The sequence below is a fragment of the Poecilia mexicana genome, unplaced genomic scaffold (genome assembly GCF_051168715.1).
Source record: "Poecilia mexicana isolate PSO_F unplaced genomic scaffold, ASM5116871v1 scaffold_20, whole genome shotgun sequence".
Classification (NCBI taxonomy): Eukaryota; Metazoa; Chordata; class Actinopteri; order Cyprinodontiformes; family Poeciliidae; genus Poecilia; species Poecilia mexicana.
The window spans coordinates 17,535,857-17,561,940 of NW_028263389.1; the positions used below are offsets into that span (position 1 = coordinate 17,535,857).

Below are 26,084 nucleotides of genomic sequence, written 5' to 3' on the forward strand. Positions count from 1 at the left end.
ATCAAACTTTAATCATACATGATAAATCTCTTAAATATGATGCAATGTCGCCATAACCAAACATGTATTCAGTTTAATCTTAATTCAAAACAACTGTCTGGGGAGCAGGGAAACAAAATCAGACATTCTGTGGTAAATAACTTCCTACAGTTTATTTTAGAGAAATATACCATGTATGGATTGTTACCAAGTATTTCAATGAGACTTTAATGAGACAAAATTAGCAACACTGATTACATTTCAGTTTTTAGACTCAGAGAAACTGATGTAGAGAACTTTAATTGTATAGAACTGTTTTTGTCAGCAGACAAAAACTAATAAAATTTAACCGATTGGATATTTTGCTCATACTAAAATTCTTGAAATCTTTGTGTATATTATCTCCCAAATTATGGTGCAAATTTTCAGAGCACAGCAGACACTTTGTTTGGGAGATTCCTACCAGCATCCTAATAGGAGTCATGTGGATCTTCTTTTGGAAAATGGGGGTGGAAAAAAAAAAAGTTTTTCAAGAATGCCTTGGTCATAGAAGGAGACATGTTTGTTAACCAGCGAAAACAACCTCAACAACTCTTAGTCCTTTAAGGAAAGTGTTGGAATGAACTATTGGACATACCAGTGAGTTGGAAATCAAGAACCAGCTGCTTCCCATAGTAACTGTGGGAGCGTTTTGCAGGCTAATACTAGGAAATGGAAGGTGGTAAGCTTGACATTTTTCCAGAAATTTGTATGCATTATTTTAAACTTCATGTACTTTAAAAAAAAAAAAAAGTTTAAAAAAATGATTTCTGTATCCTGCTCTTACATTAGTTTGAAGTCGTTGTATTGAGTGCTTGACACGCTGGTGGTTTTGTTAGAGCTGCACTAACAAAACACTTTTTACACTTAATGCATGAGTGCAAAAAGTAAAATAAACCAGTTGAAAGCTGTTAGCTGTTCAAAAATAATAATTACATGTCAGTCAATGACAGGCATCTTTTGAGTCTTCAGAACTAAATGTTGTACTTTGCAGCTACAATCAGTTATACCCTCCTATTTACGGGGGGGCTTATCAACGCAATGACAAGTCAAAACATGTCTCTTTTTAAGATTTACGGCGCGACCAAGCTTTCCACCATTATGCCTCCTGTTAAATCGGCTTGCTCCGTAATATTCACCATATGTAAGTAATTCTCTCATGTCATGTTCCCGTGACAATCTTTCACAAAGTGAACCACTCCTAAATGTAACAGATAATGTCGTTTTTTGTTTTTTTTTCTTTCTTTGACCTTGGTGCCCGACTCAAAGGGATTATTGTGCCTCAGCTCTGCCTCTGTCCAGTACAAGCCACGTTTGGGACAACTCCAAACATTAAGCACATTGTGATAGGAAGATGCTTCACTTACACCACACTGGTTCAGCCCGGCTTACGGTAATGTACCATTAACAAATAGCAGAATGTATTTACACACACATTTTGCGCCTTGGTTAAGAGTAAGACATCTTTACTGACTTAATTTCGTTCCGAAGCCCAGAGAAAAATAAAATAGTTTGGCATCAGCAGCTGTGACTTATTTAAACAGGTCCTTGCACGTGAAAGGTGGCTTTAAGATTTGACATTTAAAGAATGGTTTTGAACGGGTTCATTTGTGAGCTTAGCTGAAGAATGAAAGAGCTTGAAAAAGAAAGCAGTGATTAATGTTGATGGATTTGTAGTAAGTCATTTACATGTCAGAGGTTTTTCAGCGGGATCCACCAGCTTGTGTTTGCAGACCTTTTTATTATGAGGTTGGCTTTTATTGTTGTATTTAAATGTCTCAAATTGTAAGACATTTTATCACAAGACAATCTGTGGAAATGCAAATCTTAACAAATGATTTTATTTAGTATGGAAAAGAAGAAAGAAATCAACCTGGTTACATGTAAAAAAGTAACAGCTCCCTATGAGTTTATCATCTGTTTTTGCCACACTTTGTAAAATGGTGACAAACTGTCGTGACTATCAATGAGTCATTTTTATTACTGTATCTGAATTCCAGTCGACTCTTTTTGCACAATTGCTCAAACGCAATATCACTGAATGGTTCTTGAGCGCAAACAGCATCTCAATGAGATTATAGTCCAGACTTTGACTGAGCCACTCTAAAACCATAATTATTGATTTTACTTAGACTAACTGCTGGAGTCATTTGGTTCATTGTCCCAAAGTGTAAAGTCACCTTCCATTTGTGTTTAGAATAAGTGATTGGTTCTCGCACTCTGTGACCCCAAGATGACACACTTTCCTACATTTCTCTAACAACGAGCCTTGGAAAAGCTACGTTATGCCTCCCTTGTCATCCTCTTAACTGTGACTTGTTTGTCACAATTCCAGTTGTTTTTAATTATTGCTGCTTAGACACGCTTAAGCAGGCTGTTATTATTTTTCTTGTATCCATGTCCTTACACGTAAAGATAAAGAAGCCAGTGCCCTGCCTATATGACATATTCCTTTGTTCAGTTGACAAGCCATCAGTCACCCACACTCACTTTAAGCCCAGGAGGGTACGGCTCTAAACCTCATTGCTGGCAAAACTGGCTGCTCACAGAGCAATGGAAAGTTTGGTGGAAGGAAAAACTCAGAAAAATGTCCACAAGCAATGTGATATCCTAAGCTTCTTATAACCTGAATTTTGGGTATTTCTTAGGTACAATCCATAATCATTAAACTTAACAGTTGCTAAAATTGCTAAAACAAAATTACCCTTTTGGTCAATTTCTAACACATTACCAAACAATTGTAAGTCTTTCATCAGCAGTTATTTTTGTGACGAATTGTTCCATATTCAGGTACGACTGTGAGGAGATCTGGAGGCAGTTTGAGAAAGCTGTTGTCCAGCAGGCCTCTTGTAATGTGACAGAAGAGCATTATTGTGAGATGTTTAGCATGATGCCACAGGTCTGGCCATGTGACAGGGTGAGTGTTGAAACTGGAGTTTTAATAAATCAGCTCTTAAATCGCTTGGCAAACAGAGGTTTCCTTTTATCTGTTCAGTTTCTGTTTTGGAGTAAAACCAGGATGTTGGTGCACAGCTATGCGGCTGTTTTTCGTCACTTCTGGACACTAGAAGACACTTTGGTTGGTTTCCTGTTCAACGACCTGATCTGGTGTGGCCAGGAGGAAGACTCTGGTTGGTTGATCTTCATGTGCAATAAAGAAGAGTTTTTACAAAGGATTATTAATACAGTGCCTTATAATTTTGTTACAATTCCATCACAGCCTAACCTTGAACATCAATGCATTTTATTCTGATTTTATAGGATAAAATGATACAATAATGTGCATGTTTGGGCTGTGAAAAGAAAGGGTGCGTGTTTTTCAGATATTTTAGAAATGAAAATCTGAAAACTGTGGCTTCATTTTTATCACATATACATTTAAAAACCGCGGTAAGTTTATGTAAGTTGAGTCTCTGCTTCAGATTAATTTTCTCTGCACCCTGTAACAGTTTAAGTTTTCCACAGGATTATGTATCTAGCACCATTTATCATACAATCAACATGTACTTGCTTTCCTTTTTCTGCAAAAAATAAAAAATAATCCCCACTTCCTGTTACTGCTGTGCTTCTCAGCACTTTCTTTCACGTTGTTTCAGTGTCTGCTACGTGACAAACTTCTCATTTATTGAGTCTCACTCCAGAATTTCAAAATATTCACAGCATTAATTTCAGCATTAGATCTGGTCAAACTGGATGATTTAGCTCTTTCGGTTCCTGCCCAGGTTAAAGTATTTCTTCTAGCACACCTTCAATAATCTGCTGCTGAGCTGTAAAAATACTGAGGCTGGTGTACACCTATTTAGACTAATATCCCAAAGTGATTTACTGTATGTGTATTTTGTTGGAATGTAACATAAATATAATTTGTTTGATACAGACTTCGATTTCAACTCTTGTCCAGCGTGGTCGACATGCAGAACCCATCCCGTTTACTCTTTATGGAAGCGAGCCTCACAAAACGTAAAGTTTTATTTTTTTCTCCAACAAGCAACTTTTCCTTCAGAAACTTGCATGCCAATTTGCTTCCCGTTTGTTAGTTTGCAGAGATGGCATGTGGGAACATTACCGTGTTGCTGAATGGGTCTATTACTAACGCGTTCAACAGGAAGAGGTAAGATGACAGGAGTACGTTACTGAAAACGTGTTCAAAACTAAACTGTTTGACTTTTTTTTTTTTTCGTAGCATGTTTGGAAGCGTTGAACTGGACAGCTTGAATCCTCAGAGAGTGAACTACGTCAACATAAAGGTGGTGACAAATCCGGAGGGACCGCACATGTAAGAACAAAAACTACAGTTGTCTTTAAAAATATGACCTCAATCACATCGATAAGATAAAGAGCTGTTTTGGCTGCAATATGCACCAATTGACCACGTCAAGAGGTGATGATTTAGTGCAGAAGGTGTACCAGCAGAAATGAAACAGAAGTTATTGGTACATGTATTCCAGCAGTGATGTATGTTGATTCAGTTCCTATGTGCTCAGTGGATCACAAAGTGATCTTCAACAAACAGGACGTCCACCACAAAACCAGGAATCAGTTAAACTTTTTCCCAGCAGGTGATTTATTGTCCTAATGGTCATGAATCTGCTCAACAGGTGATCACTTGACCACTGGCTAGCTCAACACAAAGTGTAACTGAGAAATGAGAAACCAAAATGTACCTATTTTAAAAAAATATCTAATGAAAAATCAAAGAGGAGTGGCTTGGGTTCGTTTGAAAACAGGACCGCTGTTAAACTGTATTTGATCAAATTTTGAATAAAATCACAACAAGCATTATTACAATTGCTACGAAGCACACCGGAGAGCTGACAGGAACATAGAAGGAGTTAAATACAGGATAGTCCTGACAGAAAACCTGTTAGATGCTGAAAAAGACTCCAACATGGGACAGAGGTTAACCTTCCAGACACCAGAGCCATAATGCAACGGTTTGGATCGAAGCATATTTATGTTTTAAAATGGTTCAGTCAAAGTCCAGTCAAATTGGTTGAGACAAGACTTAAAAATGTTCTGGTAGTAGGTGGTATCTATTTAGTATGAAAAGAAAATGTCAATCTTCAGAGCTGGTAGACTCAGAGGGAATAAATAAATTAATACATTTTCTGATTCTTATTTGTAAAATTTTAAAAACCCATTTTTCTTTCTAGTTTACAATTATGTCTTACCTTACATATAATAAAGTCAAACACATTGTAATTTGTGGTTGAAATGTGACAAATTGTGAGGAGTAGCACTGCGTGCTCACTTGTCACCGGCAGAAGTAAAGAGGAAAAAGACAAACATAGTAAATTGAGACAGTTTAGTTGACTCATTCTTAGTTTCTTGTTTTTGTAATGATTTGCCAGAAGAGGTGAATCAAGGGCAATGAAAGCAGAATTTCTTTACACCACACTTCAGTTGCAGATTTCCATGAAGTTCATCTCCTTCGGGGTCTGTTTATCTGATTGACGTGACAGCCTGATAAGATCACACATCAGGGTCACTTTTTGTTCAGACTTGTCAGAAAGAAAGAGAGTTTCACTTTGTCAAACAAAAATGTATAAAAGAGTCTCAGATTGACTCTAGAGTTGTTGTTTTTGTTTCGGTGTTTTGTTGGGATTGTGCTGCGATGTAAAAAAAAAAAAAATCAACCAGTCCAAGTGGATTTAAAATCCGAAGCAAAAGCCCACTTCTACAGCACCAAGATATTACAATCAGGTGGTGGCAATGGATAAAACTGATTCAGTTTTAGTTTGTATCATTAAAATTCTGATTTTCTTCCTATTTAAATTCAGAAATATCACAGTTAAACTACCTCATGTCATTTATTACTGGACACTAACACAGAAAGGCAGCACTTAAAAGTAACATCATCATGCAATGTCACAACTATTGTTACTTAACACAGCAAATTTAAGCTAAGTTTATTTTCACCATTTCTTTTTTATAATTTGTTACTTACTAAAATATTTCAAACTTTCATGTTAATTGACCTTCCTGCAGAGAATCATGCGGTCGAGGATCTATCGTAGAGCTCATCCAAATACTCGGGTCACGAGGTTTCCGCTGGACCTGCACCAATAGTGACCTGTAAGTGGCACCTGAAGACTTTTCATCATTGTGCAATTTTGGAAAATTGATTGGGAGCAACTGAATAAAAAACCTTTATTGTGAACATTCACTTTATGTACAGTGCATATGTGTTGCAAAAAAGTTGTAGCTTCCTAAAGGGTGAGGTTAGGGACACCTTTTCGAAAGGTCATGCCTGATCCACCAATAACACAGCATGTAAAGTCTTTTCTTGGGACCATTTTGACCTTGTGACTGATCTACGTTGAAAGAAACAATGGTGAAAATATGTTTTTCAAAGGATTTTGAGCCAAACTGTCAGCTGTGAGAAACCAAAATAACCAAGATGTCATTTTTCACAGGACCTTGGTGATCCTTCAGTGCATCCAGGACCTAAATCAGCCCAGCTGCCAGATGTTGGCAAGCAGCATGCTGCAGCAAAAGGACCAAACATCCACGTGAATCATATTTTGAAACCATGTGTCATAATCTGGTGTTGGTATTTTAAGCCTTAAAATATGACTTGCTTGGTAGTGAAACTAATTTAATGGCTGATATTTTCTTTCCAAACCTCCCAGAGATGGAAAAAGGGGCAGGATTAAAAAAAGTTTAAACTTCTGCCTACATATTTTTCAAACAAATACTTATCTAAATGTGTTTTGCTAGTGTTGTAGATTTTTGTTTCAATGTTTGGTGTTTAACCTCTGCATTTGCTAGAAGAAGTGGGTCTTTTTTAGCTAACACATGCACACAGCTGCAGCTTACACACATAACTGCTGAACATCACAGAGGTTTCAGGTTTTAGGTGCGGCAATGTTGTGGTATTTAAATTGTGAATGTGAATATGTTTGAAATAAATAAACTAAACTAAAACAAACAAAACATTTGATGTACATTTATAACAATCGGTACATTATGTCGGAGGTAATCAGAGTCAGATGGCTCATTTCATTAACCTGATTTCAAAATGGTTCTGCAGACCTAACTGCTAATAAGTGGTTTCATTTAATAATTGTATATTTCTACAGTGTTTATCATTCTTATGTGCACTTTTTAAAAATAAAGTCTTGAGCTTTAACACACCTACGCAAACACAACGCTCGCATGCGTGTGAACAATGTACATCTGAACTGTTCACCTGGAGTTCTGGCTTGAATTGAAACCGCAACTAAGAAGTTCAATATTTAACTTGCAACCACAATTATACTTGTGGACATATTCTCCATTTTGAGCTTCCGATGACTTATGTGAGAAAACAGCCGTTCTCCTTTCATCCTTAATCAGACTGTCTCCTACACAAGCTGCTGTTTTTTAAGAAATTCCTGTTTATTTTGTCATATATTTTATCACATTGTGTCATTTTCAAAGCTCAGCTTAAGAAGTTCACATCCTTCTGTTCGATTCAAACGTTTTAGATTGAACAAGTCTGGGCTTGAAACATCTGGAGACGTCACTCTTTTTTTAAGCAAAACTCCACAATTGTGAGGATACCAGATGTGCGTGCAATCATCCCCAGTGGAGCGACGGCCGATCATCAGGCCGATGTTTATCTGTCATACTTTTCATTATTTGTTATTCTGTGTTCCTCATTTTTGTTTCTTTTCAGCCAGCTCTTAGCTATTTTAGATTATGTTTATTATTAATTGTGTTAAATTGCTCTTAGATTCATTTTCCTCGTTCCTCTCACCCTCTTGTCATTCCTCAGTCTGCCGTCTGCTCTCTCCCATCACACCTGTAACCTGTTAGCCATTCAGCCCAGTCTATTCTTCCAGTTTACTCTCTCAGTATTTAACTACTTCTCCTTCACTCGCTCCTCGCTGGTTCCTCCTGTTACATTGCCTTTTTATTTCCTCCATGTACCTGGTTCATTTTTGTTCCTGCCCTTTCTTTGTGTCCTCGTGACAGTTTTATAAGTTCTTGTTAAAAAAATTTTATTTTATTAAATATTCAAATTTCTGGATTTGAATGCTTCTCCATCAACCAGCATGGCATTATCGACTCTTGATGGAGTATGAAAGGCTGGTAGTTGAAATTCCACACATGTTCTGGATATGACGCAGGATACTGTAGATGCTTTCATCTATTGCTTTCTCATACAATTGCACTGCGCTGCCACCCAGCTTTATTCCTTCAATGACGTGCAACCCAACCTTCTACCTAAATCACCAAGCTGAGTGTTTAACCTCTTGTGGCCTGATTAAATCCTGCTCACGTCCGTTTCTGCATGTATTTGTATTTACACCAGTATTGGATTATTTACTTTGTCACTTTTGCATTTAAATTGCATGACATAAAAACAAGTGATTGCTATGAAGTGTAAAATATTTGGGTTTTTGTTTAACATTTATGCATCTTGCAGTGCAGTTGTGAAGATATTCAGAAATGCTTCAAGTAAAACAACTTAACTTGACAAAACGATCAATAAATATCATTCCTGATAAACGTATCTCATCATGAAAAACAACATCCAGCAAAAACTAAAATCCATTTTGTTGTTGAAAGATTTTAGCAGAGGTTTGGGAAATGTTTGCTAAAGGTTATGGCTAGCTTTCACATACTGCTTCAGGATGACTTCACATAATTAATGAAACTGAAAAATTCTGAGGAAGATAATCTGACAGTTCACAATCGTACGATCAAGTACAAAGTTTAAGACTGGTCAAAGTCCAGATCACATTTATCTGACATATTATGCCATGCCCCTATGCCAGGCTGCTGTTGCTCAAAAGTCCCTTGGAGAGAGTCTTCAGGGGGAAATGACGACCTGCATGTTGCTGCAAACGACATGCAGGAGCAAGCCGAGCATTTTTCTCCCTTTTATGAATAAAATCAAATTTGAAAGCTCCATCTTGTATGTAGTGACATTACCTTTTCCTTCCCTCTTTTGGTAATTTAGAATTTATTTCCCACAAATTTAACTCAGTGTGAATGAATCTGTACATGGATAAAGTCACTTCTAGATATTCTATAACTAAACCAGTGACATGTGGACCCCCCAGTGCGCCTGCTCCAGTCCTAAGAGTCATCTTCACTCATGTCACGTCACGGTTGCTCGCGCGCGGCGCGCCCATAAATACGCATCCTGACGCCGAGTCACGTAGAAGTGACAACAAACGAGCTGAGAAGCGATCCCTCCGCTCATTTGTGACGCTCCGTCGGGGTCAAAGATATGGAGAGCGGGGAGATTCACGGCTCGGAAAAGAAGCGCAGAAGACGCGGCTTCATTCTGGCTGCGGCCGCGGTGGTCCTGTTTCTGGTTATTCTCGCTGTTGTGTTAGGAGTGACCCTAAGTGGGGAGAGGAAGAGAGAAGAGTTTAAAGACACATTCATGGAGAGATGTCAGAAGTTCAAAGGGTGAGTGTTGCTATTTTTAAGCGTTTGTGGAGCTCAAGACGCTCAGCTCAGCAGATGCACCCATGCAACAACTTTAGACGCTGAAAAAAGTTGGCAATATTACTTCAAATCATTCAGCAAAAGACCAGCTGTTGAGCAATGATTGATCGTGTTATTTAAATTGCTTAAATGATGCTTGTGCATCATTTAAGCATCTTGCATTTCTGCAGAAGCAGAGCGGCGTCTCGCTTTCAAGAAAATAGGTTCCTTTGTACATCCATCTTCATATGCATGGATTTGCACACAAATTGAACCATTCCATTTGTTATGCCAACAATATGACATGTATATATAAATCACATGATTATGTTTAAAATCATATTTTTATAAGATCAGAATATATGGATTTCCATTGGACGTTTTTTTGCAGCTTGTACTGCAGTATTAAAGTCATAAAATTAGATGAAACCGCTTAGCATGCCATGTCAAAACAGGGATAGATAAATACTGATTGAACACATATCTCATCATAAACAATGGCATATTGCAAAAATCAAAAAATGAAATCTACTTTTCTTGTGTATAAGATTTCTGATTTTTAAGTTCAAGATTTATTTTTACTTGTTTTCGTCAGTCTAGGTCCTTATGCCAATCCACATCTTATAAAGTTGATGCACTGATCAGGCTTTTCCTGTTTGCTATTGATTTTGTATTTTCTGACATTCCGATTCCAATTTTTCCTGAAGGACAAAAAAGACCTTCAGAAGTTTGAATCCAAAATGACAAAATTTTCACTAATTTTGTACCAAAATGTATGTTCAAAATAGATTCTCTCAGTTCTTGCATTAATACACAGAAAATGTTGAGTGTATCCTAGTTTTGATGCATATATAAAAAAAAATAATAAAAATCACCTGTGTAAAACAAGCTCATCCAGAAAGTTGTAGCGAGATTTAAAGGATTAGGTTTCAAAGCAACGTTGAAGGGCGCGGCGGTGACGAATTGGGTAGAGCGGCCTCGGTCATCAGTGCGGCCGTTGACCTTTGCCATACGTCTTCCCCCTCTGTCACAACCCACTTTCCTGTCAGTCTACTACAAAATAACGGCCACTATCGGAGCGAAATGAAATTTGTGACGTTGGCGTTGATGACTTTCACCTGCCGCTGTCATTCTCCGCTCCTCACATATTTGAGCCAATTAGTCAAGTTCTACGCAACCACCTTCCTGGAGCAGCGAGAACAAGAAGAAAAGAAGTCCAGTTTGCAGTTTGCTACAAGCTAGAAAGTGGACACAGTTGGAGAAGGTGTCCTGGTCAATTGTAAGAAAGCATCAACGTTTTCTGAAAACTAGTTTCCAGAAGGACGGACCCATTATCCCAGCTGTTTCTACCCTGTCAGTTGAACATTTTAGGAAAAGCGTTCCTGGAATATTTTAGATCGTAGAAATCAGAACACAAGTAGTATTCGTTTTATTTACAATCCTACAGTTTAAGGTTGCTTTTAGATAAAGTCGAGAAAAACTGAACTGAAACCATTTGGAGATTGTAGTCTAGTTCACTATAGGAACACTGTACAATAGAATGAAATATTTTTGTTTGGAAACACGGCAATTCTCATTAAGATGTATGTTGACAAAATTCATCTCCACAACATTTAAAAGCCTAACTCGGACCTTTTACCTTTCAGGTATAACTGCCAACACATATGGGAATTATTTCAGCAAGCCTATGTGAACAAAGATCCTTGTGAAGTTCCCCCAAACGCCTACGATGCCCTTATCGCTGCAGCTCCCATGGAGCCTCCCTGCAACACGGTAAAACTGATAAAAATCATGTATCTTAATTGATCAGAATTATGCCACGTGTTGTGATGGCATTGTGTTGGTTGTGTTTCGGGACAGCTGTTGTTCTGGAGCAAAACAAAGGACGTGGTCCAAGACTTCGCCAGGAAGAATAAGTGTTTCCAGGCTGTGGAGGAAACCCTGCTGGGATCGGTCCTGAACAGCTTGACCTGGTGTGGAAAGAAGGACAGCAATGGTAAGAATAGTGGAGGGCAAGAGTCGGTTTTGTTTTGTTTTTACCTTGGTGAGTGCTTGATTTAGAGCCGTACTGACATGTTTTTCGTTTGTTTTGTCAGACAGGTTTTTGTATTTTTTATTGTTTTACATACTAATTCATTTTCATTTTCACATGGAACATCCAGAAAGCAGACGTTAAAGGTTGGAACTGACTTGTCTTCCTTCGTCATATTATACTATAGACGCTGCTTGTTCTTATCAGCACTTTGCCTCATTACAGACAAACTTAAACGTATTTTATAGGGGCTTTTTTATGTTAGACCAGTAAAAATTTGATTTGCCCATATTTACAGTTGTGACATCCTGCTATGGCGATACCTTTCTTCGGCCGGAACAGGGAAGCTAGTCACAGTTGATAGAGAGATGCATGAAGGATGAGGCAACTGTAAAGAAAGACCTGTTTGAGGCTGAAGGATTTGGGGCTGGGATGGAGGACAGAGACTCTAAAAACACAGCCAGAATCGCACTGGGAAAGTTTAGATCACAGCTCTATGTGTTTGCATGACCTAGTCAAAGTCCAAATCTAAGTTTAAATGAGAATCTGTGGTACGGAATTAGATTTGATGTTTGCAGATAACTTCTATCCAATCCGTCTGAGTTGAACTTATTTTTGCTTAGAGAATTGTTCATAATTTCAATGTCTAGATGTGTAAAGCGGACAGGAATATAAACCAAAATACTTTGAGCTGCAATCGCAGAAGAATATGCCCTTTTCTTTTTTGTGTGTGCTCACTTTCAGTAGTTCTTCAGCTGCTTCATGTGTATCTTTAAATGTCCAAATGTGTGTTGTTGTTCTGCTTGAGGAGTTTGGGGATCATTACTCTGTAACAATCTTCAGTCTAAGTGACCCCACAAAAGGACTCTGCTCCTAAAACTGAATTCATATATATATAAAATTTCAACTATTGAAATTTCAAGTATTTCAATATAGTTTCAACTATTGAAACATTAAGTTGTTTTAAAAGCATTAATTACAAATAAACAAATGTTTAATATAAGGTTAAAATTCTTTATTTAAAAAAATACATGTTTTTTTGTTGATCTCTCGTTTATTTAACAAAAATTTAACATTGTGTGAGATCTGCATTTAAACACAAAGTTCATTCATCTATCCTTCCCCATGAATATTTAGTTTTATTCCAGATCTTCACGCCAATGACAGAAATGCACATTCTTTTCATTGTTGGAGCCTTCAAAGTTCTGAAGTTCAGGTTTTCTCTATAGTTATATCCCACTAACTCTATCAGAAAACAATTTCTGAATATTTTCTGGTAATATTTTGTTTCTGACTTTATACATGAACTGTGCAGTTTGAAACTCTACCAAATCAGTGAGTTTCAGAAAATAAGAATCTATAAATAAATTGTAGGTATGACAATAAAAATCAGCTTTATGAACTAAACGAATGGCTCTTTTCTGTAACGTGCATAATGGTTGAAGAATTGAAGTTCTGAAAGTGTTACCCCAAACTTCCATGCAATAACAGTACAGAACATGTAGGGCAGATGAGTTTAGATGTTTTCTAGCCTTAAAAAGAACTGCAATACTTCTTTCTATTTTAGATTGGACATATTTTATGAGGTTTCCAACAGATCTTATTTTGAATCAATACTCTCAAAAACCGGATTTCAGTCACTCTCTCCACGGTCACATTATCAATTCTTATTTGTAAATCACTTTGCCCTTTACAATTACTGAATAAGATAAACTTTGTTTTATCTAAATTTAATAATTTGTTGATATTAAACTACTCTTTCAGTAAATCTACATTCATTTCAAACAAAAGTATCTTGGAGGTCTTACATATATCATTTATGTATAAAATGAACAATTTTGGTCCCAATACTGAGCCTTGGGGAACACCACAAACAATGTCCAAGCATGAGGACTGGAAATCACCCAACTGCACAAATTGTTGCCTGTTGCTGTGGTAACTTTTCATCCAGTGCAAATCTACTCCTCTTAGACCATCACACTCAAGTTTCTTGATGAGTATTTCATGATCAATCGTATCAAATGCTCTTTTAAAGTCAATAATGACCTCAACAACATGTTTCTTTTTATCTAATGCACTGGTCATCTCTTCTATTAATTGAAGAACTGTGGATCTTTGTTCCCTACATCCACACTGACTTTCTTTGAGTAGTTAATGTTTAATAATAATACTCTTTCTAATCTAACAACAAATATTTTTTCCAAAATTTTGGAAAATTGTGGAAGTAATGAAACAGGCCTGTAATTTGTGAAATCATGTGTATTCCCAGATTTATGTAGTGGGATGACTTTTGCCATTGTCATTTTTTGTGGAAATATTCCTGTTTGAATTGACAGGTTATAGATATAGGTTAGCAGCCGAATAATTTCCACAATCACCTTCTTAATTATTATCATGCCAATACCATCATAGTCAGTTGACCTTTTATTTTCACATTTATTTACTATATCTTTGATCTCATTTTCCCCCACTGCTGTGAGAAACATGGAATCTGGATTTCTACTAATATGTCATTAAATATTTCGTGTTCAGTGGGCTGCAGGATTTCTTCAGCCAATTCAGGTCCCACATTTACATAATATTTATTAAAATGATGAACTATCTCTTCCATGCTATTTATATTTTTATCTCCAATGTTTGTAAACATTTCCTCAAGTAGTTTTAGTTGAGGAAAACTAATATGCCTGAAGTTTTTTCGGTAACACTTTATTTGAAGGGGGGTGAATAAGACTGTCATGACACTGTTATAAAAGTATTATTGATTGGACTTTAAAAATTAGGTAATTTTATGTTATTAAAGGTAAAGTTTAAACAGTAATGATTTATTGGTTAATGTCAAGTTGTCATAAAGATATTTTGAATAATGTCAACTTTGTATTAAAAGTGTCATAATTTACCGAATGACGCTTTATGACAACAGTCATAAATATTCATGAAGGCTTATTCGTGTTCATGACAGGTGTTATGTCATGTTTATGACAGTGTCATGTCAGTCTTATTCACCCCCCTTCAAATACCGTTTTTTTCTAATAACACTGTTTAAATTATTCCAGATATCTTTAATATTATTTTTATGTCTATCCAACTGTTTAAAGTAATAATCATGTTTTGCTCTTCTTAAAATAGGATTAGTTATATATTGATTAATGTACTATATATACACACCAGTGTACCAGTGTGTAAAGTATATATATATATATATATATATATATACCATACCAACTTTATTTATAAAGTACTTTAAAACAACCACAGTTGATACAAAGTGTTGTACATTAAAACACAACATAACAATAAAAAATAAAAACTTACATTTAAAAACAAACATACAATTTAAAACTAGATTCCGCTGGAGTTGAAAGCCAAGTACAATACATGGGTTTTAAGACGAGCTTTTAAAGTGAACAGTGAAGGGGCCTCTCTGACCTGCAAAGTCAAGTTGTTCCATAACTTAGGACCCATGATAGAGAAAACCCTGAGCTTCCTTCTCGATCTTGATAAATTATACTAACCTATATGTATACATATAAATATATACATGTAGAAAGACCACATATAGAAAAAATAACAACCAAAAATAATCACAACAGTAAAGAAAAATTTGAAATAAAAATGAAAAGCACCAGTAGCACAAACAAAAAAACGCCAATAACACAAGATATTCTGATATATTTTTGAGAAATGACCCAATTGTTGTCTTCTTCACCAGATCTTCGTTCCCTTGGGCAATGGGCACAACGGTCTCCTGCACACTGATAAAATTGGCATAGTTCTTTCTCCATACTTTTCTGTAAGGAAGTACACAGACAACAGATAGAAAAAATAACAGACACAAATAATCTCGATAGTAAACAGAAACTAGAACTAAAAATGAACAGCACGTGCAACACAAACTAACAAATAACAATAACAAAAGTCCCCATATCGTTTTCAGAAAACACACAATTTCTGTTTCCGTTTTCTTGAAAACGTCTTCTCCAGCCGGGGAAGTTTGTTTCTCAATTGAGGAACCTTCCTGATGAACCTCCCCAGCCGGGGAGGGTTCGAAAAGCAAGGTGTCACAATCATCGCACTGTGAGAGGCAAGCTTCCCCAGCCGGGGGAGCTTGCCTCTCAGTTGAGGAACATTCCTGACGAACCTCCCCAGCCGGGGAGGGTTCGAAAAGCAAGGTGTCACAATCATCGCACTGTGAGAGGCAAGCTTCCCCAGCCGGGGGAGCTTGCCTCTCAGTTGAGGAACATTCCTGACGAACCTCCCCAGCCGGGGAGGGTTCGAACAGGAATGCGTCAAAAGCATCGTACGGTGAGAAGCAAGCTTCCCCAGCCGGGGGAGCTTGCCTCTCAGTTGAGCATTCCTGACGAACCTCCCCAGCCGGGGAGGGTTCGAACAGGAAGGCATCAAAAGCATCATACTGTGAGAAGCAAGCTTCCCCAGCCGGGGGAGCTTGCCTCTCAGTTGAGCATTCCTGACGAACCTCCCCAGCCGGGGAGGGTTCGAACAGGAATGCGTCAAAAGCATCGTAATGTGACTCGGTGCTCTCTTTCCTCGCGCTACTTTCGTCTGAATTGTTACCAGGGAAAACTTTATCACAAAGCTTCTTCATCCCAGTTGTAGCTAAGTAGCCAATGGCAAAACTCAGATGAAAAATCATGTTGGCTGATTGTCCACCGTACTAGAAATCCTTGGTAGAGTGTTGGCTTTCGAGGAGCTGATTCTAGATGAAGTGATGTGTTGAAACACAAGCATTCATAACCTCAGAAGTTCTTTGATCTTTTTACCACATCACAGATGAGGTCATAGGTGCAATGAGGTCACTGTAGTTCCGTAGTTCTCGCTTCTCCTCGTTGCTATGGAAACGATCAGATCAGTTCTGCATAACCCAAACTACTGACCCTTTGCAACTGCTTCACTTAATCATTCGAGGTGCCACGATGGAGGTCGGAAGTGAGGGATTGGAGTATTGAACAGAGCAACAAATAGTTTTTCAAAGTTGTTTGGAGTCGGTGTGTTTTTTTAATTATTAAAAAAACATTAATAGCTACGATAGCTGCTTGAATGAGGTTTCCAGCAAAAAGGTGTGAAAATCTGTTAAGTATTTAGCGATTTATGATTAATTAAATGTGCTGATACTTCATTCTAACAGCACCGAGTGGAGCGGGCCACTCCAAGATGGCGGCTCTACGTGATGTCGGCAACAATAGGCCAGAGCGGTCCATGAGGCGTCTATTCTTTATGCCTGTGGTTTCTTTGCTAGCTCTTTGGACATTTCCTGCTCTATTATTCAGCTCATAGCGGGTTCTGGTCTTGGTTCTAATAGTTCATGTCGTGAAAACAAACAAACAAACTTAGAGTTGTTTGGGTTCTCCAGAGCCGAGCATCGTTACTGTCGTATAATTAACGGTGACACCGATGGTCTGCGGAAAAGAATTAGCAATTTGCTCAGTTCACTTTCAAAATACTTTGGCAGTTTGTAAAAAAAAAAAAAATTAAATTTAAAAAAAGAATAAAATAAAATAAATACTTGGGTTGTTGGTAAAGAAACTAACAGACTGGTTCCAACAGGAAGGTAGCATATTCGCATAGTTAGCTTACCTGACTTTTTTCCACCGTGTTTCCCTCTTCTTGGCAGACTCCTCTTCTCCCCCTCAGGAGGTTTTCACCTCAGCTTCAACTGAAAAAGGAGCTTAATTTCCCAAAATGGCCTTATATTGATTTATCTTAAATTTAGGGGGGATCAAAGTTTTGTAAATTGTCAGTTATGGAGTTGACACATCATGGTGGTGACGAGCAACTTAGGAAAAACCTAAAGAATAACATAAACTCTCCTTTACTTAATAAACACCAAGTTCATTCATCTATCCTTCTCCATGAATATTTTGTTTGTCTTAATTAATCAAAGGAAAGTAAAAATTATCAATTAAGTTATTAGGCAAAGTTACCAAAGTTATTTTCCTTAGTTGATGTACCACCAGGGTCTTTAAAAAACCTCAAAAAGTCTCAAATTTATCTCACTGAGGAAAAAATTTGGGTAGATTTTTTTATATTTATGGTAAATTTAAGAAATCCTCTGGAGTTCTTTGGGAGCCTGAAGTTATTTCAATTTTTCCATTTTATTCTTCAACTACAACTCAATACTGCAGTGTGAGAACATCACATTCTGCAGTTTCAGTTCACTTTTCATGTGAGAACCTGACCGTCTTGGTGCTTTTGTTATAGAAACGCTTACCACTGGCTGCCCTGGATGGCTGGAGTGTGAGAACAACCCTCCTCGCTCTTTCTGGAGAAGACTCTCGACCGCGGTGAGTCAAGAAGAGCGGGCTACGTGTTTTTTACTCCAGGAAATAACACGGCTGCGAGTTTGGGCCACGGTAGGGTAACAACTCCACGTGGCTTTGCAGTTCTCCCTCTGCTGATAACAATGTAGAGGACACAAAAAGGTCTTCATCAATGAGGCTTTGTCTGGGTCTCCATGGAGCCGCATTGCACTGCTCCCTCCTGAGAAAGCAGCAGCCCACACACTCAGAGGAGGCCGCTTCTTGGTTCGGCTGCAGAGACGCAACATAAACCAACCTCAGTAAAATGTGTATAAATTAACCCAGACTCACGTGTAACTTCTGCTTCAGCAGTTTTGAAGAAAACATTTCAGAACTATTTTATAGAGACTAAAATGCAGCGAAACAGAGTTTCTTATAAAAGTCTAGTTCTCTGCAGTCTTTTGAATGTTTTTCTTCTTTATTTAAATATGAATGTGGGTCTTTATAGGTTTGTTTGCAATTATTTATTTACCTATTTGATCATGTTTTTATTTAAAAGTAAGCTCTCCCAGTGGCCATGTCATGATCTCTCTGACAATGGCAATATTTTGACTACTAGACAGGATTTTATTTATTTTTACAGAAATATAATGAAACACACTCCATTCATAATTAGACTTTAACCTCATGATTCTTGAAAAGAAAGCGATGAAATGATAATGTCACTTTTCAGTCATTGCTAAACTACTTCAGACATTACAAAACAAAACACTTCTACAAGAAGAATAAAACAGGGGCAGCACTACTGCTTTAAGAATAAAACCATGAAGAGGGTTGGATGCATAAATGTGTATTTTGTGTGCAGTTTGGAGACGCTGCCTGTGGAAACGCCACCGCGATGCTGAATGGTTCCATCACAACGCCGTTCGATTCACAAAGGTGGGTTTGACACTCTTGGTACACGTGTTCCCACTTTGGATGCTTTTTATAGACGCAAATAATTCCTCATGAAAGGCACTTCAAACTCATTACATCACATTTCGTGCTTCACCTAACCTGCATTGTATTCCACAGTTAAAGTTAACGATCACAACCGATTTTGATAACTTTTTTGTGCACTTATTGCAGTACAATGAAAGTTAGGACAATGAGACAGTTTCTGTCCGTGTTTGTCCACTGAGGTGACTTTAAACAACCTTCCAAGTCCCTTTTTGTCGGCCTTTTGCCAATACAGTGGCGTGTAGTTTTCTTCTGTAAGAGTGAATGATGTCAGAATATTCTCCAAAACAACCAGCTGGCATGCAGATTGCATCTAGTGGTTGCTATGGAGACTCTGTGACCTCAGGATGCCAGGCATTGCTTCTGTTCTCGGACTTTTTCCTTCTACAACCCTGCACACATAATAATGAGATAAACTTGGCACCATGTCCAGTTTGGTTTGTAGTTGTGTCTCAAGAACACTATAAGAACCAGACCAACTCTAAGGATCACAGACTGAAACTTATCAATGCAGTTTAACAATTGCTGTTAGGGTTAGGGGTAGTTTTGGCTTCCAGACAAGAAAATACACAATAAAAAAACCCAGAGTACTCATTCGTCACAGTCCAAGCTGTGAAAGTGTTGCTCTGAATCTTGACACAGGCAAATTTAGGTCAATTGCAATTTTCTTTATTCCAACTTACAAAACCTGCCACAAAACAACACAGAGCTGCAGCCAGTTTGCTATTGTTAGAGTGTTTATATTGTATTATATCAACAGGTCTCAACCTTGTTAATTTTTCGTCAATCACACTTAAAAGCAAAACATATGTTTTACATTTTCCAACTCTACATTCACATTTGGTATATAAATGTAATCAGATGTTCAACTGGCTCTGAAGGGTAGTTGGTTTCTGCTACACATGCTGTTCAATGTCTTAAATGAATTCTCTTTTATTTTTGTTTTCAGTATTTTTGCCAGCGTTGAGGTGAAGAGGTTTAAGTCTCCCAGGGTGAAAAACCTGAACGTTGTTCTGGTCATCCAGAAGAACTCTGTGTAAGATTCATCAAATAATACAGCTGCTGATTTAACACCATCAGCAGAGATGGAGGAATAAACATCTTTCCGTGTTTTACTTTCTCAGAACAAACTGCTCAAATCCATCTTTACAAAACCTGGTGACGGTGTTGGACAAAGGGATCAATTACAGATGCTTCGAAGTGCCCAGGTGAGTAAAATATGAGTATCATGAACTGAGCCATTATGTCTTCTCATGCCTTACTGATTTTTCTGTTCAAGGTCTCAAATCGAGGAGTGCGGTGACGACCCGGAGAAACCCTGTGGACCATGTTGGTGAGACTGGAAGAACCAACAGATGGAACTATTTTAAACCAATCTTAACAATCTTTTAATATTTGTCAGTCAGATCATGTCTTTTTATTATCAAGGTTGTGATTAGGGAATTAATTATTATTATTATAATACATGTCCTGTAGTGTTAAATAAAAATGCTGCTATATGTGTTTAAGTAAGGAGCAGTTTGTCAATGCATCCAACTGCTATATTTCGGGAAAAAATTGATATATTGTAAAATAAAGGCCGTACGTGTTGGTAAAAGTGGAATGGGTTCATTTTCCAGAGGCTTGTGACTTCTGAAATGTCGCTAGATGGGTTTTTGTTTGTTGACGATAAAGAAGGTGAAAAGGAGGGCTGGTTCTGTTCTGGGGACGGATGTGGAACCTCTAGAGATTCTTCATCTTCATGAAACTCGAAAAAGCGCATCTTCAGTCAAGAGGCTTTATCACGGCTGCTGCTATACAGACTGCTACAGGAGATCCTTCTGTATCTACAACAATTCTTTGAAGCTACTTGGATAATATGAATTAAAAGCAAATGATTTCCCTTTGGGGTTTGGAGAATTTATGACTTGAATTGTTTTTGTTGTTCAATTTGTAAGATTTATTTATCCTTTCTCAGCCACCAGAGGTCCTCGTTTTGCTTGTTTTTGGGTCTAGCTCATGCCTGAATGTGTTGGGTGTCCTTTTTTAAACATAGATTTAGGACTTTATTTTGGATTACTCTTCATGCTAAGCATTTAATGTGTTTAGTATGTCTAAATTGCTCTAACGTATGAGTGTGTTATTTTAGTCCATTCTGGTGGCCTTCAGGTGTAACCTGCCTCTTGTCTGATGAAGATAAACTCTGGCCACTCAACCAAATGAGATGCCACATCAAAACAAAGCTGTAAAAACTACAAAAAGTATTTGTTTATAAATATCTTTTTTAAAGAACCACAACTGTATTTCCACTCTTTGGTTTTAGATTAAAGAAACACATTTCCTTCCACAAAACAACATTTATGTAAGATTATGTCAAAATACGACCTGTTTTGTAAGCTACGAAAAAATTATAAAAAACATGCAAACCTTGCATTATTATTCTGTTGCAGAATTTCTAAGTGAACATTTTATGAAAAATTAATTATTTTGACAACTTTTTCAATTTTTTAATGTCTCTTCTCTGCCGGAAAACAAACCAAAGATGAAATAAAAAAATAAAAAAACAAACTAGTTTCATGAATGCAAATACTTTCATGCTAATAATTTGCTAGTATATATTTTTATTACTGTTTTGTCTTTCAGTCTTTCTAAAAGTCCATCAGCCTGCTGTGTCTTGACGTCACACTATTTGAACATTCTGTTTGAAATGTTCTCCAAAATAAGAGCTCCTTTCCTCAGTCCTCTTCAGATGAGTCCACAGATATTTTAACACTATTTGTTTTGGATTCTGGCTCAGCTGTCCCAAAACTTTCATTTTCCTCTCAAAGTCAATATTTTTTTATTTGGATATGTTTTTGGAGTCTCAGTGATGCAGAAAAACAAAATCCATCTTCATCTTTGACCTTGCATCTAAACACCTGAATGGTTTTTGTCTGACCTTTAAAAAAAAAAGAAGGTAACCCCGTGCATGATACTGCCCCCACCATGCTTCAGTGCTGGTGTGGTGGTCATTTGGTGACGCCCACTGGAACAGCTATATGTTTTGTCAATGATACTTTTTGAAATTGGGGCCAAAAAGTTCAAGTTCAGTTCCTTCCATGTAAAAAACATTTCTCTCCCAACAGTTTGGATGAAATCTGACTGATTTCTTGAACTGATCATAACTCCATGATCAGGTTCCAAACAACAAAAACACCTTTCTGACAAAGGTTTTGGTAGATTTTAGCTGTACCTGAAAGACGTTTCTGTCTTTCAATCTTACCTTATTACTCCAGACATGAGATTGGTCTCTCGTGCAGAACCGAGCCAGAACTTGGCAAAATTTCCTGAAACCTCTCTTGAGTTGTTGCCGCCTCCCCAATATGTTTTCGTCTTTATTTGCTGCAGTTACAGGAAAACATTTTCGCAACGTCTCTTTTGCCTCGTATTTTGTCCGGTTATATAACAGAGGAGGACTGAAAACTGAAACCTAAAGAAAAGGTGCTTCAACAGAGCACACTCATGCAAACAGGTTACTGGTCACCAATCAAGGAGAAGTGGTCTTAAATGATTTTCCCATGACTGAATGTCAGAACAAAAGACCCCTCAGTTTGGAATCGAACGCTACGTTAACTCTTCCCTGCAGCTTGTTAAACTTCAACCTGCAGTGGATGTGTGAACCTCCCACATTCTTTTAATAGCAATTATATTACCAGGATTTTATAAAATTATAGTTTACTTGCATTTAGTTATAAAAATACTAATTTGATAAAGGTGTGTACAGCCAGCTTTGTTTCACACCACTGTTAACCTTTGACCTCTGGAAATGTGCCTGTGAAAGCAAGCAGACACTCGCTGTCTGGATGTCAAAGTGGTTTATTCAGGTCTTGCTACAGTAGGTAACTTATCAGGTCTGGCTTATTTATTTACATCAGTGCAACTTAGAAAACTTGGTAATAACGGCAAGAAATTGTGACTAAATTTCTACTCCATAATTAAGAGTAGAATGATACGTTTTTTATTATGGAGATATTTTCATTTGATTACATTTTAGTCCCTTGGAAAAGCTATGAATAAACCATTTTCCTGTTATCACCACATAGCTGAGCAAAAGATACATAAAGGTATAAAACCTAGTTTTTTATTTTTGTTTTTGTAGAACCTCCATTAACTGTATTTTAGGGCCGGGTGATGGACCTAAAGTTGTATTCTGATATTTTGTGGTACTTCTGTGACAAGAGAAGTGATTTCAAAGTAATGGCCTCAAAAATGCATCATTTTCTCTCTACCTCATAATGAGGAACAACTTTGTTTTACCCTAAAATCCCAATTAGGTACATTGAATATTCTGGTTTAATTTGAATAAGTGTCAAAATGCATTTTTATAAGCTATTTTGCAAAACAAAGCACAACCAATAAAATACAAATTACGAATGGTAATAAAAAAATGTTACATGTATTTAAGATATTTCTTTACAGCTTGTAGCTTTAAGTCCAACAGGCATCAGTGGTTGTTCCTGTTTCTATACACTCCAGTATCTTGGATCTGTGGTAAAAGACAAAATGCAACATAGTTACATTAATCTCTGAAGGCATGTGTTGATTAAAATTATTACAGTGCAATATGTTTAGGTTGAACTTACTGAGTAACATTACGGCAGTCGTAATAAATGTTTGGATTCAGAAGGTTTCGTAAATCCTGCAGAGACTCACGGCTACAAGCTGCACTGAGAACAAGACGAACACAAATAAAAAAATTACACTTGGTATATTATTTATCACTATTACACATTCAAACTAATTATTAAATAATTTGTCATTTCATATTACAAACTGAACTCTGAAGTATTTTATGAGCGTAAAATACACATAGAGGCATTTAACTATCACACACAAACTCAGCATGTATAAAAGTAAAGAGCAAATTAAATAAACTATAGCAGACAACTAGATATGGGGAAAAAATCTTACTTATTATTCTTGATAACAAGAATAACAGTCAGGCTCTTCACTCTGGGAAAGGCGAGGTTCTTAACTTCAACAGCAAAGGTTCTGGCAGGGAAAAAAAAATCAACAAAACAGGAAGTACTGTGAATGTGCTCTGTAAAGATGTGCTCAATAAATAATTTAAATAAAAATAAGTACATAAATAAATGGGTACATATATGTACGTTAACAGATTTTTAATAAATGACATCTAGAGGTCAAACAGGAAACAGCAACCTTCTACAACCATCAAACTCAGAGCTGCACTGTGGTTGAATGCACTGCACAACCTGAACAGGCCTATAAATGGAAACTAGTCCTTCTGTGTTTGTTTACATCGAGCAACTTGCACCGTGCTTGAATTGCAATTTTGGCAAAAACAAAAAAAACAAAAACAAAAAATCAATTGTGAGCATTTTATTCATTTCATTTCTCTGACATCGTGTCACTGCACACCACGCTCACCTGTTGGGATCAAATGGTTTGCTTTTCTCTCCATTTAGCAGAGCAACGACATTTCCACAAGCATATTTTGCAAACTGTACAAACAGTAAAATAAAATCAATAAATTAGAAAAAGCGTTCTGATGAGGAAGATTCAGATTATAAACACATGTATTTTTAAGCATGTATTAGATGTATTAGTTAAAAGTGTTTATCAGTCTGATTTAACATTCTAACTTCAAATGTCATGTTTATTTTAACATAATCATAAATAAACACTTAAAAACATCTGTGTGTAATTAATCTACAGAATGAGTTACTGAAATAAGTAAAGTTTTCAATAATAATCACATTTATTGAATGTGAGAAATCCACAGTGTGTGAGAAACCTCCAGAAAACACACTGATCATTGGGTTGAAGATACATATAAATATAATTAGAACTTGTTTCTTTGTAAAAATAAATAAATAAATTGTGACGTCCGTCAGTTATTGTGTTTTGTCCTGAGGCGGAGCAGAAGGGGCGGGACCAGGATTCGCCAGGCCCAGCGCGTCCTCGGGATATAAGCAGCCTGCTTCAGCGCGTGAGGGAGAGAGGACAGGAGCTGAAGCTGGCTTGGAGCTGAGCCGGCTTCTCCACCCAGCTTGATTCTACAGAGGTGGCTCTTCCCCCAGCTGCCTGCCCACCCGGTCCTGGTTTGGATGGTTTGTTTGACTTTTCTTTTCTTTTCGCAGGGCTTATCCGTGGAGCAATGACATCGACCACAGGGGGGGGGGCACCCGCTTGTCGATGCTGGTCCTGTTTATTTGGCTTGGATTGTACAATAAAGACTGTATTCTTTTATTGAAGGCCGTGTCTCTCTGGCTTTTTGTTGCGGCTCACGAGCCGGGTCGTAACATAAATAAATAAATAAAATAATGTCAAAATATTAGTCCTGAAAGATTTCACAAGGATTAATCCAACTTGAAAGCATTTCTACATTTTTGCTCAGTCATTTTTTGGGAGTACTCACCTCTGCAGAGGCTCTGTCCCAGAATGAAGACACGGTGTTGATCTTACACGTTTCACACAAGTAGATGAAAGTATCTACGACCAAACCAGAACCAGATGTTGCATGTGAGCTCTCCCCCAGCAGCTGAATCATACTGTGGACCACGGTACATGTTCTTGCCTTTGCTGCCCTTCTTTCCGTACCACTTCTGGTCGTCCAAGATGTTCCCTAACAGCGTGTTCTGCAGGGGGACGAAATGATTCCTTTCCTTACAGAACTGATCCACCTGTTTTTTTGTGTCACTCCAGAGCATTGTCTGCAAGGAGATAAGAAAGTCAAAACTTGCAAATTATACCTGAACGTTCTACACTGACTAAATCAGTTACTTTGTCACATGAATGTGTGAAGGGGTTCTCCACAAAGAGCTGACTGTAAGCTTCCTCCGGAAAGTTACACGGGTCTTGTCCGACATAGGCTTTCTCAAACGTACTTAATATCTGTTCACATCTGAAAATCAAAGCAGAACCAAACAACACTGCAACTTTTCTCTGCATGCATTAAGAAAAAAAAAACTAAACGGAGGTTTTACCTTTGGCTGGTTTGTGGGAAAGCCTCACATTTCCGCCTGAATGTTTCCCTGAACTGGGATGTTCGAGGAGAAAGGAGAATTGCTAGTGTAACTATGACTACAACGGCCAGAAGGACGACGAGGACACCACCGGCTATGGCCAGTTTTCTTTTTAACTCCATTGCAGAAGCTGGACTCTCACTAACGTCTTTTAGGCGGAATGAAATGAATCTCCAGGGTGGTGACTTAAGAAAAAAAAAAACCTGGAGCACAATCACATTTCCAGTGGTCAAAGGTTGTTTATATTAACCATGTGTTATCAGTGGTATGAAACAAAGAGCTGACTGTACACACCTTTATCAAATTTGTATTTTTATAACTAAATGCAAGCTAAGGAGTTTAAATAAC

General features: G+C 37.4%; 3 protein-coding genes and 1 long non-coding RNA gene across 5 annotated transcripts; 3 read left to right on the top strand and 1 right to left on the bottom strand.

Moving 5' to 3' along the window:
- Positions 1-477: 477 nt before the first annotated feature.
- Positions 478-6,954, top strand: LOC106912836 (ADP-ribosyl cyclase/cyclic ADP-ribose hydrolase 1-like). Of its 2 annotated transcripts, none has more exons than XM_014979636.2 (10): positions 478-700; positions 1,090-1,162; positions 1,288-1,411; positions 2,809-2,935; positions 3,014-3,149; positions 3,896-3,978; positions 4,056-4,129; positions 4,202-4,294; positions 6,007-6,093; positions 6,435-6,954. In XM_014979636.2, the coding sequence occupies exons 2-10, from the start codon at positions 1,120-1,122 to the stop codon at positions 6,532-6,534; spliced, it is 867 nt and encodes a 288-aa protein (XP_014835122.2). In that variant the 5' UTR covers positions 478-700; positions 1,090-1,119; the 3' UTR covers positions 6,535-6,954. The 2 variants fall into 2 exon arrangements, with proteins under 2 accessions (XP_014835122.2, XP_014835106.2); XM_014979620.2 differs by having other exon boundaries at positions 478-697.
- A 2,201-nt stretch (positions 6,955-9,155) lies between these two features.
- LOC106912857 (ADP-ribosyl cyclase/cyclic ADP-ribose hydrolase 1-like) lies at positions 9,156-20,628 on the top strand. Its single transcript, XM_014979645.2, has 8 exons — positions 9,156-9,426; positions 11,091-11,217; positions 11,305-11,440; positions 17,693-17,775; positions 18,596-18,669; positions 19,679-19,765; positions 19,854-19,937; positions 20,009-20,628. The coding sequence occupies exons 1-8, from the start codon at positions 9,242-9,244 to the stop codon at positions 20,064-20,066; spliced, it is 834 nt and encodes a 277-aa protein (XP_014835131.2). The 5' UTR covers positions 9,156-9,241; the 3' UTR covers positions 20,067-20,628.
- A 1,919-nt stretch (positions 20,629-22,547) lies between these two features.
- LOC148153435 (ADP-ribosyl cyclase/cyclic ADP-ribose hydrolase 1-like) lies at positions 22,548-25,940 on the bottom strand. Its single transcript, XM_088001340.1, has 8 exons — positions 25,698-25,940; positions 25,495-25,615; positions 25,289-25,424; positions 25,130-25,203; positions 24,139-24,212; positions 23,659-23,739; positions 23,331-23,414; positions 22,548-23,233 (listed from the first exon to the last, which is right to left on the bottom strand). Exons 1-8 carry the CDS (start codon positions 25,856-25,858, stop codon positions 23,176-23,178), a joined length of 789 nt encoding a protein of 262 aa, XP_087857466.1. The 5' UTR covers positions 25,859-25,940; the 3' UTR covers positions 22,548-23,175.
- LOC148153436 (uncharacterized) lies at positions 24,483-24,965 on the top strand. The gene is made up of 2 exons (XR_015761597.1): positions 24,483-24,775; positions 24,852-24,965. It is a non-coding gene; the product is annotated as an uncharacterized LOC148153436 (long non-coding RNA).
- Positions 25,941-26,084: the final 144 nt, after the last annotated feature.